The sequence below is a fragment of the Octodon degus genome, unplaced genomic scaffold (assembly GCF_000260255.1).
Source record: "Octodon degus isolate 3935 unplaced genomic scaffold, OctDeg1.0 scaffold00024, whole genome shotgun sequence".
Classification (NCBI taxonomy): Eukaryota; Metazoa; Chordata; class Mammalia; order Rodentia; family Octodontidae; genus Octodon; species Octodon degus.
The window spans coordinates 20,183,010-20,200,629 of NW_004524600.1; the positions used below are offsets into that span (position 1 = coordinate 20,183,010).

At 37.5% G+C, this 17,620-nt stretch overlaps 1 protein-coding gene across 1 annotated transcript in view; it reads left to right on the plus strand.

The window, feature by feature from the left end:
- The first annotated feature begins 567 nt into the window (after positions 1–567).
- Positions 568–17,620, plus strand: part of Grm1 (glutamate metabotropic receptor 1) — a 463,945-nt gene continuing 446,892 nt past the window's right edge. Inside the window, exons 1-2 of the mRNA XM_004628592.1 lie at positions 568–1,278; positions 11,436–11,456. Of these exons, the coding sequence (XP_004628649.1) occupies positions 568–1,278; positions 11,436–11,456 (732 nt within the window). The remainder of the gene's footprint in view (positions 1,279–11,435; positions 11,457–17,620) is intronic.

Consider the following 17,620-nt stretch of genomic DNA (forward strand, 5'->3'; position numbering starts at 1 on the left):
TGGTGTGAGACTTGGGGCCGCAGGCAAAAGCTAGGCATGGGCTTTGAGCAGCTCGGGACCTGGAGGGCGCTGGGGACCGCAGGCAGCACTCTCCTCCCCGGAGGCAGCGGACCTGCCTCCCGTGCTGTCAGTGCAGCCAGGATCAGGACATATTGAAATGGATGGGGAACAATTAGCACCCATGACTTCAGGTTTAAACACAGGTCCTCTGATCAGTTGGCTTTGATTTCTCTCCTCCCACCCCCTTTTTGTCAGCAGCGTCCAGCACAACCCTCATTGCACTCTTGATCAATTTATGTTGGTGCACCTGTGAAGAACTGGGACTCTATTTCCCTTAAAAACGCCTCCAGGGCTTAAGGGCGGTCGTTGAGGATCAGGAGGAAGAGGTGGAGGGGAAAGAGGCGGTGGTGGAGGCGGCGTGGGCACTGGACGAACAGTGCTGGTGAGGGGCGCCCAGGCGCGGGCGGAGCAGCGGGCGTCTAGGAGGTGAGTGCCAGAGCCGGCAGGCGCGACCAGCGAGCAGCTTGGGAACGCGGCTGCGGAACTGTGGACTGGGTCCTTACCACAATGGCCCGGATCCTATTGATTTTCTTCCCAGCGATCTTTTTGGAGATATCCATTCTCCCCAGGAACCCTGATAGGAAAACGTGGCTGGTGGGAGCCTCATCTCAGCGCTCTGTGGCCAGAATGGATGGGGATGTCATCATCGGAGCTCTCTTCTCAGTCCACCACCAGCCTCCAGCAGAGAAGGTGCCTGAAAGGAAATGTGGGGAGATCAGGGAGCAGTATGGCATTCAGAGAGTGGAGGCCATGTTCCACACATTGGACAAGATTAACGCCGACCCCATCCTCCTGCCCAACATCACCCTGGGCAGTGAGATCCGGGATTCCTGCTGGCACTCATCCGTGGCTCTGGAACAGAGCATTGAGTTCATCAGGGACTCTCTGATTTCCATTCGAGATGAGAAGGATGGGCTCAACCGGTGTCTGCCTGACGGCCAGCCCCTCCCGCCAGGCAGGACTAAGAAGCCCATTGCAGGTGTGATCGGTCCGGGCTCCAGCTCTGTAGCCATTCAAGTCCAGAACCTGCTCCAGCTGTTCGACATCCCTCAGATCGCCTATTCTGCCACAAGCATCGACCTGAGTGACAAAACTTTATACAAATACTTTCTGAGGGTTGTCCCTTCTGACACTCTGCAGGCAAGGGCAATGCTAGACATAGTCAAGCGTTACAATTGGACCTATGTCTCTGCAGTCCACACAGAAGGTAGGCATTATGTGTGGGTGAGAGGAGGACTGAGAGCCAGGGTGCTGCGGGATGTGCTCTTAGGGTCCTAGTTTCTGCACTGTTCAATTTTTAGCACTGTGGGAAACAGACAACTTTTCAGCACACACCCACATGGCATTGCTTTTTACCCTCATTTTCTTGTAATTATAGTGTAAGAAAATTGTATGTAGTGATGTTTCTCCAGATAGGAGGAATGGGAAGGCTATCAAACTCCATAGAAAGTGTACATGTCTAGATGTTACACTTACAGGATGGCTTGCCGCTGTACTTGAGTTTGTGCTTAGCAGGCTGGTGGGCAGCAGTTGCACTATATCACCCTTCTGTCACTGGCTGTGATTTGCCATAGCTAGTGGTCTAGTCCATGGCAAGTGAGAAACCAAAAAGAAAAGAAAAACACTCATAATTTAGACTTGAGAGCTTTGTCTTATCTTCAGTAGCTGCAGGTGTTCCTTTTCTTTTGTGTCCCTGGCTACACTTCCAAAACTTCCTGGAAATGTAAGGTTAATGCAGTCATGTCCTTCGGGATATCAGAAACTTACATTTTCAATTCTGGGGTGTCTTAGATACAAAGGAATTTAAAGTTAGACCAATTATAAATTACCAATAAAAGAATAGTAAATGTCAGGTGTAAAGTGGTTTTTTAAAATGAAACAGATTGACCTGAGGTTAAAAGCTTTGATTTTTCCAGAGTTTTGCAGATCTGAATTATGAAAATTTTAGGGAGGTTTTCTTTACTCTTATTGCTTTAGCCTATATAAATTTTTGGATTAAATGAGTATTTTTCAGCTCACTTATTCTTAATTTGCATAGTAGGCTTGTAATTAAATTGATATCCTACTTCTAAACTGATATCTGAGTTGATTCACATGTGTATTTGCTGGCAGACAGAAGAGAATCTTGTGCACTTACATTTCTTAAAATCAGTTTATTTAAAAAGGCTGTAGGCATACAAAACTTTAAAAATATTTTCACAGTGATTAATAAAAATGTGTGTTTTGATCATAAAAATTAAGAAGCGTTCTCACTGAATTGCCAAATAGTTATTATTAATGAAAATAGTTGCTTTAATTTATAAAGGGAACAGAGTTTTCAGAACAAAAATGTGTAGAACTCTACATCATATCCCAGACTTTGTTTTTCTAGAAAAAAACTTTCTGCTGCAATATAGTGACTCCCAACACTTGATTCTTCTTTCTGAATCTTGATTTTAATTACAAACTCTTAACTTCTTTTTGAACACAAATTCATTAATATTTAAGACAAAAATTGAAGTTCCAAAGTTGATTCCTTACATTTCAATGTCTGGTGTTAATTTCCTATATTTTAATATTTAGTATAATTTCTTCTTAAGTGGAACATTCTGGAAACACAAGTTGCAAATACTTGAAATATCAGCACTCAAGTGGTCTCTCCAAAAGGAATGGCAAAATTTAGGTTAACTGTGCCTTATTTAAATATTTAATAGCTCTCCTTCATTTGAATGAGGTAATTGATTATTGATATTGGAAGTATAAGCCATTCATTCAAGAAGAAGTACTGCTTCATAATTTTTATATACTTTGTCTTTCATATTTTATTATGAGATATTTTATTTTGGAGAGGGGAAAGACTCCCCTCTCCTAAATCTATTTTTTAATTTTACCACTTCGCCAAAACCAGTTGCTAATAGGGGTTGCTTTCTGAGAACAGTATTATGAAAAAAATTGAACCAGTGTTTGCTGATTTTGGTAGGCAATAACTTGTATCATAATTTTTACATATATCTATACCTGTATCTATCTATCCATTGATCAGTATTAATTTAGATTGCTTTCTTTTTTATCTGCTGACTGCTATATGGCCAGAGAAAAGTTCTCTACCCTGTAAGAGTGATGTATTACAGACTGGATTGTGCTCTTGGAACAGACAGCTTCATAGCTAACTTAGGTGTTTATTTTATTATAGGAGATTACACCATTCACTTTGCCATTTATGTACTGTCTCATTTCTCCTACAAACAAATTAATCTCTCCTCTTATTAAACATAACATCTGTGAAAACTAAATTGCTTTTATTTTATCCTGTCTGCAAATGTATTTTGCGTGAGCTCTTTAGTGTTAGTGCCAACTGAAAATATTTCCTGAGACTTTGCCCTCTGCTTCTCAGGGACCCATGGTGCTCTGACTTACAGGCACTTTCTTGGATGACTTAATAATTTTCCTGCCTTCAGACTGATGGGGTCACCTACTGGTGACAGTTGCCTGTCAAATAGCAGCTAAGACCACATATCAGTATTTTCTCTGCCATCTGGGCATTATTTAGCAATGAATCCTATTTGTCTGAATATTGGCAATTTGGAGTTGAGAAATCCTGGACTTCCATTGACCTTCACTTCTCCTTCCCAAATCAGCCTTTCTCTAATTCATTACCAGGTCTTTCATTAGAAACTAACCTACCATGGATACCACCAAAATGTCTATAAACTAACATACCTTAATTTTTATAATTAATTTTGTGACTTTAAAATCATAGATGAGGCAGCTATTCTTTGAATTCTGTATTGCTTTTTATATTCCTTTACACTTTATTTTATATTTTGGTCAGCTTTGATTTTTTAATGTTTATTTAGACCACTAGAATTTCATTGTTAAATTTCCTTTTCTTGCTTTAAATATAGTATCGTATCACCTCATTTGTGCTGCACATGTCCTTTGGCCATGGTAACTGTCAGTTTATCTGATATAAAAGAGAATCAGTATACACAAAGTTACCTGCAATTGACTCTATAGAAATTGCTCATGATTGCCTTCTGAGAGGAATACTGAAATAACTCTTCCAAGGGGGAAGAGGGTTATTGAATCAAGAGGGCCTTATTTACTGATAAAATCTGAATGCACTTTGGAATAAGGTGCTTACCTGCAGTGTGTGCCTTTAAAGATGCTCAGCATAGAGTACAAGAATAATCACTTCTTAGAAGAATATCTTAACCAAGGACACTTTATTCCATTCTTTTGATAAAATTCAGATTCCCCATCAAAAGCTCAGTTTCTAATTTAAAAAGTTTGTATAAAATAGTACTTCAAAAATAATTTTAGTTGAATGAATTGAAATCATGGAAGAAGTGCAATGAACAATATGCTTTGAGTTTATAGCTTCAAATGGGTTTATAAAATTGGATATACTTTCATTTGCTTTAAGCTTTCTTCTCAAATTAGATCTTAGGCAAAAGAGCAGTGATATAGGAAACTTAGTGGTGCTACTCTTCATATAAAAATATCCACTTTTAAATGACTCTGTGGTGGGAATTTCATTATGGTGCAACTTGTTATTTGACGTTTTTCATATTTTATATTAAATTATGTTCAATTTATTAAATTATATCTTTGTGATTTTTTCAAAGTCTCATCTTTTTAATAGGATTTTGGTAGTGTTTAATATGAAATCTGGTTTAAAACCAATATCCCCTTGCCTCATAAATATATAAGTTGGCCATTGTTTTAGATAATGTATTTACATATAACAGTTTTGTATCTACTTTCACCTTAAATTGTTCTTTGATCACTAATCTTCTCTACAAACTTTTGTCTGGATTGCAACGTATTGCAGAGGATGGTATTTTAATACATTGTTTTATTTTATCATAGAACAAGGAGTGGGAGTGTATTGAAAGGCCATGTACTCTGACCATTTAGTGGTGCTTAAAACACCACTATTGCTTATACACTCTATTTTCTAATTGTAATCAGGGTTTCTAATGAGAATGAGAGGATTTATGAGTAAAATTCAGAAGTAGACTCTTACATAACTCTTAACTCTTACATACAGGAAAGATGTTCTGAAACCTTCACTAGCTCTTCATCAGCAAGGAATCACACAAAAACAATTCAAATTTTCTTCCTCATGATATTTGTTACCCATGAGCCCTTTCCCTTCCATCCCATACTTCATCAGTCCCTTCTTTCATGTATTGTTTTTCTCACCATCAAAGGTGACTCAATGATCCTAGATCAATCAGTATCTCCAAGGCTTTAAAAGTTATGTGCTAGTATTAAGCCATATATATTTCTTATTCTTGAGTAATCATTATCATTTTCATTATCTGTAGTATTACTTTATCTGTGTACAAATTTGATTTTTTTCTTTTAAATGTTAAGTTGTCTTAAATATGCCTAACTTGCTAGTTAGTTCCAGCATTTTGATTAATTTATGTGACTATCTCAGCTTTGTGTTTTCAGGATTTAATAATGTACATTAAAACTTGAGAAAGATAGAGTCAAGTGTGACATCCCACCTCCTTCATCTGCAAACTGCTTTCTGTCTACTGGCAGTGGTTATCCAGCCTGTTATGAATTCCCTGCTTTTCTACTGCATTTCACACTGCCTTGTACATATATTAAAAACTATCAGTGGTTGAAATGAAAAGCATTGAAATAAATCTTCAACTCTACTTGAACATTTGTTTCAAAGATTATGTAAGAAATTTGAAGAAACTTGGTATCTCAGTCTCAAATACTAAGTTTTCAAATTAAAGCAAGTATAGTTTGAAGACATTAAGATAAGCAAAAACAAATAAGAACTTATCAATGAAGCACAGACATTTTAAAATATGAGCTTGTACATATTTAGGAAGTTTTGGTAGAAAACATTGGTGGTGTAATAATTTTGAGAAAAAGCTAGGATCATTTATAGAGAGGAACCTTTGTTAATATTTCATTTGGGAACATAGCATTTATAAACTTACAGACAGTACTGAATATGTTTCCATGGTGGGAAACATAAACAGATCTCTAGCTGAAGAATCTGGACCGGAATCTCATAATGAGGATGGTGGTGACTTCTGGTTTTTGGTGATTCTAGTGAGGATTTTTGAATCTTGGAGCATGTGCTGATAAACATTGGTTTCAAGAAAAATATGTCCAAGTAGAGTTCACTATAACTCAAATGTAAGTAAAGACCTCCGTTTCTGAAATATGTAAGAGATCCATTGGATGGGAAGGGATAAAATCGATGACAAATGCATAGTTGCTGTAGAACTCTACATACTCAGCTGCTAAGATCATTGAGAAGTACAGAGAATGCTTTAATGAAATCCTTTGTGGGAAAGCTTGATAAAGCAAAGTGTTAGAAGCAAATAGAGAGGAAACAAAAATGCCTACGAGTTTGTAATCCAGGGCACGTAGGAGAATTTTGGTATACTCATCAGTCTTGTAATGAGCAGGTTTCAAATCCATGGTTCTTTCCCTTATTTAGAATAAGTATGTTTAATTGGGTGTGAAGTTTGTCCAAGAGAATATACCTCACTAACAACAGTAGAATGGAAGTAAGAGAAGGGTCACAGATTGTTATGAGATGCTTAATTGGTGACTGAAGGAAAAAAGTGTCCCTATCCCAGTTACACCTGTCTGCTCATCTCCTTGGCCCTTTAGGTGGTTTACCTGTGCTTTGGGCTTCACACTCAGTCACGTTCAGCCCAAACCTTTTGCATTTAAATTGATTAAACATTAATGGACAAAATATTAATTAATTAAATATATTAAGTTTTCATGTCTTACAAGATGATTATTGCAAACCATATCCCATAGTTCTCCAACTTATTTTTAAGAAAAGTGCTTCATTTAATGGGCTTTTTTCATAGACTAGACAATGTGAGTATACAGTTACATATATATATTCACGAGCATAAACAGTTATGTTGTGCTGGGCTATATTGTTAAAACGTAAAACCTTATATTTGTACCAAATATAGCCCCAGTCTGATCCCACTGAATTCTTATCTTTGGTTTTGCCTTTCTTGTTTTTTTAAATGAAGCATTTTCTAAGTTATTAGGTCATTATTTTGTAAATAGCTAATAGCCCTATGTACATGAAAGTAGGGAAAAATACAAAGAAGAAAAAAGAGACAGCACTATTATTTTTTAAAAATAAGTTGAACTGCTGTAGATGCTTCAGCCCTATCATTCCTCTGTGACAGTATTTGTTTAGAGCAAGTTTTATGAAGACCTGGCATACAAATGGGGGTTAATGGTTGTGGTATCTACTTTATGTTCTTGCCTCATGACTTGCAGTTGCCATTCTTTTTTAAAATTAGTTAATTAATTATATATGTATATATTTGGTACGGGAATAAGAGCTCACTATGCAGCTCAGACTCGTAGTGATCCTCCTGTCTCAGCCTCCCCAGTGCTGGGATTATAGGCATGTGCCTCCATGCCCAGTTTCAGTGGTCAGCACAGTGTAGGACTGGTAGGGCATGTGGTGCTGGGGATTGAACCAGACTGCTAAGCTATCTCCCTGGCCCACCATTCTTCTTGAGGCACTAACATTTTTCCTTGAGTGCTATATGGAGTAATATACACAATTATTATTTTATGGAGCTTTTGATAACTTGCTAAGCATAGACTAGTGTGATTTCAGCTTAGACAGACTTGGTGAAACTGTATTTTCAGTATATTCTCTAATTAGACCACAGAGATTTGGAATGCCACAGTTGATGGCAGAATAGTTTGCTGGACATCTAAAGCTAATAAAAAGAAAATTCACAGAATTAGTGTTCTGACTTTAGGCTGGAAACTTGTCAATTTTTGGAGATATTATAATTGAAAACCAGACTCAAGGTAAGACATGAATATGTTTCAAAATGATCACTCTCATCCATTAAAGAGATATCATTAGATTCTAAAGTTATGGAGACACATTTGCTCTATTATACTGATTCTTCTTTATGAATGTCTACACTTTAAATCTTAACTTACATAAAACTATAATTTCAATTATTTATTCTCAAGGAAGATTTGTGTTTTTTTTTTAAACTGGCAGTATTATTGTACAATATACAGCATTAGTGTGTTTGTGAAGAGCATTTATTGATTTAAGCAGAAACATGGGATTAGAAATTCCCATTTATTGGTTTTAGGATTGTCTATTTTACCTATCTCATAGGAAAACATTCCAGATTTAAGGTAATGAGAATAATTAGGACTCAATTTTCTACATAATTCAGGTAAAAGACTTAATTGGTAATTAAAGAACAAGGTTTTAGGTAATAGGAATTCTTTGGTTATTAAGTAGTACTTCCTAATGATGAAATTATTTAATTAACATACATGACTACTACCAGTCATACAGTCTTCTGGTTACTGGGACCATATTAAATAAAATAATAATCACAATAATAATAATTATTGCTACTACTATTATTATGGTCAATGGTTTCATAATCTGTTGAAAGAGATAGAATCATATAAGTAGTCATAGACTTATAAATTATACAAAGCATATGGAATTACTTAAAATTCACAGAACATGGGAAAATGCTGTATGTATAGCTCAATTTTATTATAAAACAAGAACAATGTTTTCTTTCTTATTGTCTGCCTCAGAGGATGTATCATGGAAAAAGAAATGATACAGATAATAGCCTTTTAGTTGCATTTAACTTAGATTGCCAGTAAAGAAGTGGATTTTTCTTCACTGATGAGTATTGAGCAAGCGTAAGAAATAAATTAATAAGATGTGAATGTTTGGCCTTCAAATCTAGTAACATAAGGTGTAAATGAATTCATGGTTAACATAAGCATCTATGCATCTACTGTAGATTTTGAGCATAGACTAGTGTGATTTCAGTTTAGATAGACTTGGTGAAACTGTATTTTCAGTATATTCTCTAATTAGACCACAGAGATTTGGAATGCCACAGTTGATGGCAGAATAGTTTGCTGGACATCTAAAGCTAATAAAAAGAAAATTCACAGAATTAGTGTTCTGACTTTAGGCTGGAAACTTGTCAATTTTTGGAGATATTATAATTGAAAACCAGACTCAAGGTAAGACATGAATATGTTTCAAAATGATCACTCTCATCCATTAAAGAGATATCAGAAAATAGTTTCATGTTACAAACAAGAAATTTAAAGTTCAGAAAAATAAAATAACATGACATGTCCAAGTCCATAAAATTCATTAGTAGCAAAGCTTGGGATACTTTAGCTTGTGTTAGATACTTTCTTGGTTGTTCAATGTAGAGCTCAGTATAGTGATAGGTAAGTGTAATGCATCAGTAATGTTCTCAAGATATTATAACATCAACTAAGAAAATGTCTTCATCCCAGGCTAACATGCATAAAGCAGACACAGGGAAGTTCTGGTACAGGTTGTGTAAACAGAGAGACCAAGGTTTGTCTTCTGATGCGGGCGCTGAACAGTATAGATCTGACTTCTCGTTCTCTCCATAACAGTTGCCTTGACAGCCTGTGACCCTAAGGACAAGTCCTTTGGTGGGACAGAAAATTTCACAGCCATTGTTGAATAATCTGAGGCACCTTTCTCTGTTCTCTTTGGTGCTCTGATACACTTTATAATTCCAGTGTCGTGTGGGAGGTGGAGTCGCACCATATTGCCCATGCTGTCTTTGAGCTCATGGGCTCAAGTAATCTGTGAACAGTGACTGGTTACATTTTATAATTTGTCTGTTATGGAGGAAAGAAATAAGAGACCAATAAACCAGTTGCTGCTATATGTTCAAAAGGAAGAACTGTTTATGCTGGATATCCAAAGGTGATACTGAGTACTGGAGAACATTTACAGTAAAGAAATAGTGTCCCTTTACGGATAATGAATACACTATCTATTATTTACACTTATTGACCAACAAATTTTACTCTTTGGCTATAAACACATTATTAGGGCAAAACATCTGCTATAGTAATCAAGGAACACAGATATATAAGCTATCGTCTTTCCATGAAGAATTCCATTATATAATGTGTAACATTTGTTTACTAACTGTAACCATGGGAATAGGTATGAGGTAGAAAGATAAAAGAGAGAAGTGTAACTAGCTTTCTGACCTATGGAAAGAAGGGCGGGATTGTTCGTGGGAATCTCACAATGGGGCAATATCCAAGGTCAGCACCATTGGAAAAATAAGAGGAAAAAACCGAAGAATATAATTGGAAGTAGTGACATGGAAAACCAAGTGTGGTTGGAGGATTCTAAGTGCTGCTAATCCTGGAACACACGTTCCAGCAATAGGAATTGAAAAGGATGAAGCTGAAAAGGAAGGAAAACCCTAACTCCTCCCTGAACTTGTCAAACAAGGGAGTGAGGACTGACTCTATTTTGTAAAAAAGGTAACCAATGAAGGATTTTCAACAAGGAAGAACCATGAGTATATTTTTATGATGGAAAACATTGGTGCTCTGAGGTTTTAGAGAGAAAAGATTAAGACAAGGAATTGGATGGGAAGGTGAGACACCTACATGGCCTTTTTGGTTTGAAGAAGTACTGGAAGAAAAGCAAATTTAATGGAGAGATGCTGAGAGGAAGTGTGAAACAGAGGGGCAAGCACTGAATGGATTTAACAGCTACTGTTGGGTAGATTTGGTATTAGTAGCTGATTTGTTCTGTGGGCCAAAAAGAATGGAAAGTTGGGAGTGACTCGCAGAGTTCAATTTTGTAGGTACAAATAGGAAAGCAAAGAACATAAAAGGGGGGAAATTAAGTATTAAGTTGGTTAAATCTGGGGTACTCATGAGAAGAAAAAGTTTAGAGAACCTATAGTAGCATCCAGAAAGGGAAATATGTTTGAGATTTGTCAATGAATAGGTGAGATTAAAACTCCAAAAGTTGTTACAATTGCAAAGGAGGAGGAGATGGAGTGCAAAGAGAAGGGTCATGCGAAAAACTCTAGGGCAAATGAAAACAAGTAAGAGGTCTCAGAAGAGGGAGGGACCAAGAAGAGTGGCAAACTGAGCTGTCAGGAAATGGAGAAGGATGTGTGGAACCGGCGTCCTGCAGAAGCAGTGTCTTTGTTTGCTGGTGCGATTGTAAAGAACAAAAAGCTAGCTCTCAGATTTCTAAAGGTTTTATGAAGGCATAATCTGGCTTGGGTTGCTCTCTGCCTGCCAAGAGGACACGTTAGCACCGTGTTCTTCAGAAGAGATGAGCTGTGCTCTTTCTGTGGAAGCAGTGATGGAAAAGGACTGATCTAGGATGGTTCTCTCCTGCTCTTATACAGGGTAGTTCTATCAGGGTTTATCTCTTATTACCACCAACAATGGGGATGAAGCTGCAGTACATGAGAAGGAAAGGTGCTCAGACCACTGGAGTAGCCTCCACTTCCTCCTGACTGCTCTTCCAGTGATCTCTCAAGTGTTAAATCTTTTGAAAGGGAAGGAAGGGAATGGAGACTGTTGATATATGGCATTGTCCCTAGAGACAGAAGGGAAAGTGAGACAGGACATGCCTATGGGAAGGTGAAAACAATTCTTATAATGGGAAAGACCTCCATAGGTTTAAGGGGTGATGGAAAAGAGTATAAAAAGAAAGTCGGTAATTCAAGGATCTAGAGAAAACAAGAAGAAACTGTGGAAGGGTCAGCTTTGAACCTTTCCTGTGGGTGATGATTGCAGTTATGTTTGGAGATGAGGAAAGAGGAAGGTTTGAAAATAACATGTGATAACCTATGTTTTTTCAGTAATTCAGTTATGGAAAGAAAGAAGGAAGAAAAGAGTAAACACAAGTAGAGATTTGGGAAGGGTTCCCCTGAGATTGCAAACCCCATGTTTCTTGATATGTGCCCCAGTTTTGTACAGTCCCAAAACACAGGAAGAAGTCACAGTTTTCATAGCAGTTCATTAACTTCATCCAACCAGGATCCAACCAGGATCTTTCTACAGTTAATTATGCAGGCCATGAGGCACTCACCAGGAATCATAGCCTATCTGTCCTCTACTCAGCACCTATCAAGGGACCAGACAAGGGAACTGATACTCAATATGTCTTCATGGCTTCTAAGAGGTCATTGTCCTCCTCTCTGCACAAACTCAGGTTTCGGAAGATTACATATCTGACTTTATTTACTTGTCCTAAAGAATCACCTATTATAAATTACACTGTGATATTTTCCCCTTTCATTCCTTAAAATTCAGAAAAAGGATTGGAAATAACATACTGCTTTATATTTTTTTTTTTTGTTGAAGACGTTGCTTAACATGTTATTCAACATTCCTTGTATAAAGCCCATTATAACAAATAGCTTTAGGTTTTAATTTCATGAAGCCATTTATTTTTCTTTAATAGCTGACAAGTTTCACCACAATTTGTAATGGGATATTTTCTACTTTTTTCCTGCCTCCCAGAAAGCTCAAAACTAAGCTTAATGCTCTATCAGAAAAAATGTTCTAGTTTACTGTGTCTACCACTTTACTTCAAAAAGTGTTACTTCATAGTCTGTATAATTGTGAGATGCCTCACTATTTTGGGAAGAGGAAGAATATATATATCAGATAGATATAGAGGTTACCCTACTCCCATAGGCACACATCTCTAACAGTGTCCCCATATGTAGTTATGCAGCAGATGCTAAGGAGAAACTGAGAATGTTAGAAGGCTTTTAACCGATGAAAGGAGCAGGAAAGCATACACCCAAAATTTAATACATTAAATTTGGAGAAAACTTTTCTTTGTATCTAGTGTGTGCAGAAGAAACCTTGAGTGTTGGTCACGTAACAGAGAATCATGCTACTTTGGGTTAGTTGAAAGCTCCTTTCCCCACTGGGACTCTTTGTAGTTTCCTCCTGGAGTACCTCTGGGCCTGCCCTGTGGCTGTCCTAGGATGTTTTGCCCCATTCTGGCAGGATTCAGGGAAGCTCAAGCAGTCTCTTTCCCCATTTGCAGCACTAAGCAGGGATGCTTAATCCTCAGTATTTATTATAGCTTTTCCCCCCCAAACCTGCTAAGGAAAAATAAACCTCTTTGCAAAGGGGGGGATCAGTGACAAATGGCAAGGGAACTTGTTTTTTGCTAACTTGCTAACTTCGCCAGGTCTTAGTGTGTGCCTCCTAGACCACAGTCAGTTGTTATTGTGCAGCTGTTTTTGCTGAGTGTTCTTAGGTAGGCTCAGCATCCAGATGCTGCCTTCTACATTCTTCTCCTTTGAGTCAAGGGCTTCATGATTTCACTTGGGGAGCTGAGCTTTACATAGCATGAAGTACTGAGAGGATTCCCCAGGACTTCTATCCTCTTCATTGATTGCCATTAAATCGCAGACAATGGAGGAGGCCACTGTTCATTGATATGCATGAGAGATGAATCATCTTTTTGAGAAGGGCTAGAAATGCTAGATTTGAGACTATGAAGAGGCAAATTTCATTTTTCTTCTATGTTGATACATCTGGAAGGAAAATGCAGTACATAATGTGCTTGATCTTAAAAATAAAATCTTACTTGAAAAGAATTATGCCTTAAAAATAAGAAAAAAATATCGAGGGAGTGATTGGTTTTTGAAGTGCTGATATGCTCCCTTTAAGTGGCTTATTTTTAGGTTCTCTAGGTGCAGAGCAGTGCACTAGCAGTCTTCTGAAACTTGTGCATACTGAGCACCCAGGAAACCTGTTAAAAAGCAGAGCCTGCTTTGGTAGGCCAGGGAAGGGCCTGGTGTCTGTATCTCTCTCAAACTCTTGGGAAATATTGGTGTTGATGTTGCATGGATCCCAGCACAGACAGTCTCAGAAAGTCCCTTCAGGTGATACGCTTCTTATGACAATACAGTGTAGATGCTTTGTCTCACATTGATGAATAATTCCTTTTAGAGTAATTTATGCCTAAAGGAAATGACCTCTGCTCCTACAATAGACTGAAAATGGCCTTCAAATGGTCACAGTTACAAAATTATACTTAAGATATTGATCTAGTCATCACTTACATTTGATAATTTTTTAAAAATATGCATTAGCTGACCTGAATAATTGCTGAATGTAGCTTTATAGTAAGTAATATTTCTTAATATATAAATTCCTTTCCATTGGAATACCTTTTGCAATAGAATATATTTCTTGGTCAGATGTAAATGCTAGAGGGTGAACTCTTGGCTTTATTTTGCAATTAGAGCCATGCTTTGCTCACTGTATACAGTCAATTTTTTTATTCATATTAACAAATGTTTTCATTTTCCATGCCATGTTCTCCTTTAGCAAGGGTTTCAGTGATTTAAGAACTTGTGGAGCTCCGATTTACTTCTATTGCCTAACACTATAAATGTAAATGAAACAAGATAGTGGAATGATCATTCAGCTTCTAAGAACCAGCAATCTTAGAGGTGTTCCATATATTACTAAATTCTTTACAATTTTTTTCTTTAAATTGTTCTTTCTCACCAAAAAAAGAAGTCCATTGAATTTCTTGGGTAGACTCTACTTCAATCACTATTCACTTTTAAATTTTCTAGTGATTGAGGACCACATTACTTTCACTGCCAGTTAAAACCCTCAGATGTTTCATTTTTCCCATCATCTTCCTTTGCATGAAAATTGTATGTGATGCTCTCTCTTCCCATTGGACTGGTGCCTGAGGGCAGGGGAGGTTTACTGCATCGGAGGGCTACAGTCTTTTCATCAGCCAGTCTCATGATTCTGGACAAGTCAATGAACTGCTTTAACTCTGTTATCTAATTTATAGAAGACTCTGTTGTGCCTTTCTTCCAGATTTCCTCTGGGGGTCAGATGAGCAACTGGAAAGTATTTTAAAACTGTACACTTTTGTATGAATGCAATCAACTGCATTCCATCCCATCACAGATTATAGAATCATTTTTCATTTCATTATTAATGATTGCTTCTTGGTCTCTGCATTTGCTAGAAATTCATAATCAACTAGCACTTTTTAGTATTTATTTAAAATGATAGACTTCATGTTGAAGGGATCTGTAAGTCTGATTTGAAAAGAAAACTTTGAGGTTTGGTGACTTTCCTCAGATTGTACACAGACAGTTGCTCACAGTGCAAGTCTTTCATTTCAGTCTGCTTTTCCTTTCTACCCCTGAACCCCCTCCAGAGCATCTATCTTTAACTCTTCCCATGTTCTGCCTATTCTGGTTTACTTTGGTCTTTGGAGGTTGGCTTGAAGGGCAATCTCCAGCTTCTTATCAAGTCAGCCTACCGGTTCATAGTAAGTGCATTTCCTACTAGATGTTAGGCAGCATGCCAGAGACCAGGTATCAGAAATATCAGGTGTGCAAATATCAATAATGTCTGGAAGCAGGAAATTATCTGTAATCGATTATGCATACAATACAATAAAATAATATTATTTGTATTTCCAGACTTTATGGATGTCTTTTAATTTTTGCCATTGTCTGTAGTCCAGAAGGAAAGACACAAAGTCAGCAGGGAGAGAAATGAGAGAAGTGCTTATTGCCACATCAGTGTGAGAGGGAGACTCAAGAAGCAAGTTAATCCTAGTCGCTCCACTGGCACATCAGGGAAGTCTCTTGGAATAAGTAACATCAGACTTGGGTCTTAGATAATAGCTGGAAACTGGAAAAGGATTGCTCATGAGTGAAATCATGAGTGAGTATAGGCTCGGAGTAGAGCAGAGCAGACATGCACAAAACGATGAATTGTTTAAATTTGTTTTGGAGTAAAAGCCACCAAGAGGAGACTTGTGGCATTATTGGTTGGAAAACTAGACCCAGTTTCAGAGTGATAAGAATACTAGAGTTTGATCTGGTCTTCTATTTGCTATGTTAGTCAAAACAGAAGACCTTCTTTTGCAAATTCTTACCAAAGACTGATAAATAGGGACTTACTTTAAACTTTCTTTGCCCACTCATTTTTAGGTCCTTTTATTGTTTCTTGTGCTAGAAAATGACACCTTTGCAAGGAAGCAAACTTCTTTGTTTGTCTGGAAAAATGTCATTAATCATGTAGTCCACTTACATTTCCAGAGCAACATAAATACAATAAATGATAGTAAGTAGAGCAAACGCAAATGCATTGCAATGTTCGCAGCTGAAGCTTGCAGCCTCTGGACATGTGGTCCGCCTCTCAGGGAAGCAAAAGGCATATCACAAGCTGGCTTCTCAGCTGTGAAATGCCACTACTTAGGTCACATGCCTCAGTTAAAAAAACTGCCAGGAGCAACGCCTTCTTCTTGGCGGAGAGGCATGCCACCTGTCTCCCAAAGCTGCTGTCCCTCCTGGCAACACGCATAGATAACTTTGCTTCACTGCATGTGGGGTGGTTGCGTTCTCTGCCTTTCGCAATGAATTTTTGTGTAGTATATATCTTGGGTCGATTTTAGTCTGATACTTGGCTTGGAGACTATTGCCCTTACTTACAAAGCCCAAAGGTGAATCCAGAGGAATAGTTATAAATTTAGAGATGACAGTCAGATGAAAATGTGAATATCTTTTGTGTGAAAGATGGCACATGAAAGGCATATTTCCACCTGACACCTAGCCATGATTCTTCCACCCTCGATGACATTTCAAGATCATACTTTATGTCATTCCTTTAATAATGTAAGGATTCTTGGAAATAAGCCTTAGAAAGTACACATTTTTGGCCACTTTTAGACCTCACCTTATCAGCTTTTATGTCATGCAAAACCAGAAACATAATTCACGTCTTAGAAGTAGATAAAACACCCTGTACACAAAGGACCTTAATTTTGATTTCCCCCATATCTTTGTGGTATAAAGCACAACGTACTTGATTCATATTTATCAAGGAATAAATAGTGGATTTCTTAAGTAATTTAATATCTAATTGATCTCATGAGAATACAGAAATCTTTCAGCTTACAATTTCTCTGAAGAGGACCTATTAAAATGGAGTATGTCTTTCCTTTGTGAAGATACATCTATTCTTACTACCACAAGCAGAACTGATATTTAAAGGTCTGAAAGGTATTTCCCTCACATATTTGAGTAGTTTAAGAAAAAATATTGAAAATTATATTTTCCAAACAGTTTCAACTCTAATCCTTGGATTTGCTTTCTGTTGTTGTTATGGACTGGACTGTGACTCCTCAGGAAAGGTATATTAGAGTGCTAATGTTCAGCACCTCAGCATTTGCTCTTGTTTAGAGAAAGGACCTTTTCAGAGCTATGCTAGTTAAGATGAGAAGGATTAGCATGGACCCTAAACTAGCATGTCTGGTGTTCACGGAAGGGGGAAATTTGTGCACAGAAAGACATATGCACAAGGTGAATAGTTCTTGAAGACCGAGAGGCATAGTGCCTGATGCTCCATCTGTAGCCAAGGAATGCCAAGACTGTCACAAGCCATCAGGTGTTCTGAGAGAGACAAGGGTGGGTTTGCTCTCACAGCACTCAGAGGAGCCAGCTCTGCTGAAATCACGACTTCAGGCTTTTGGCCCCCAGAATTGTAAGACTCATTTCTTGGCCATTCTGTAACACTTCATTATAGCAGCCCTAGGAAACTAATACAGCTTTTTAAAAAATCAGATTTCATTGATATATGCATTGATATACATTTCAGATATACGCAATGATCACATTCATCATAGAGAGTTTGTACCTATACATCATATATCTTATTTTTCTTTCCCATT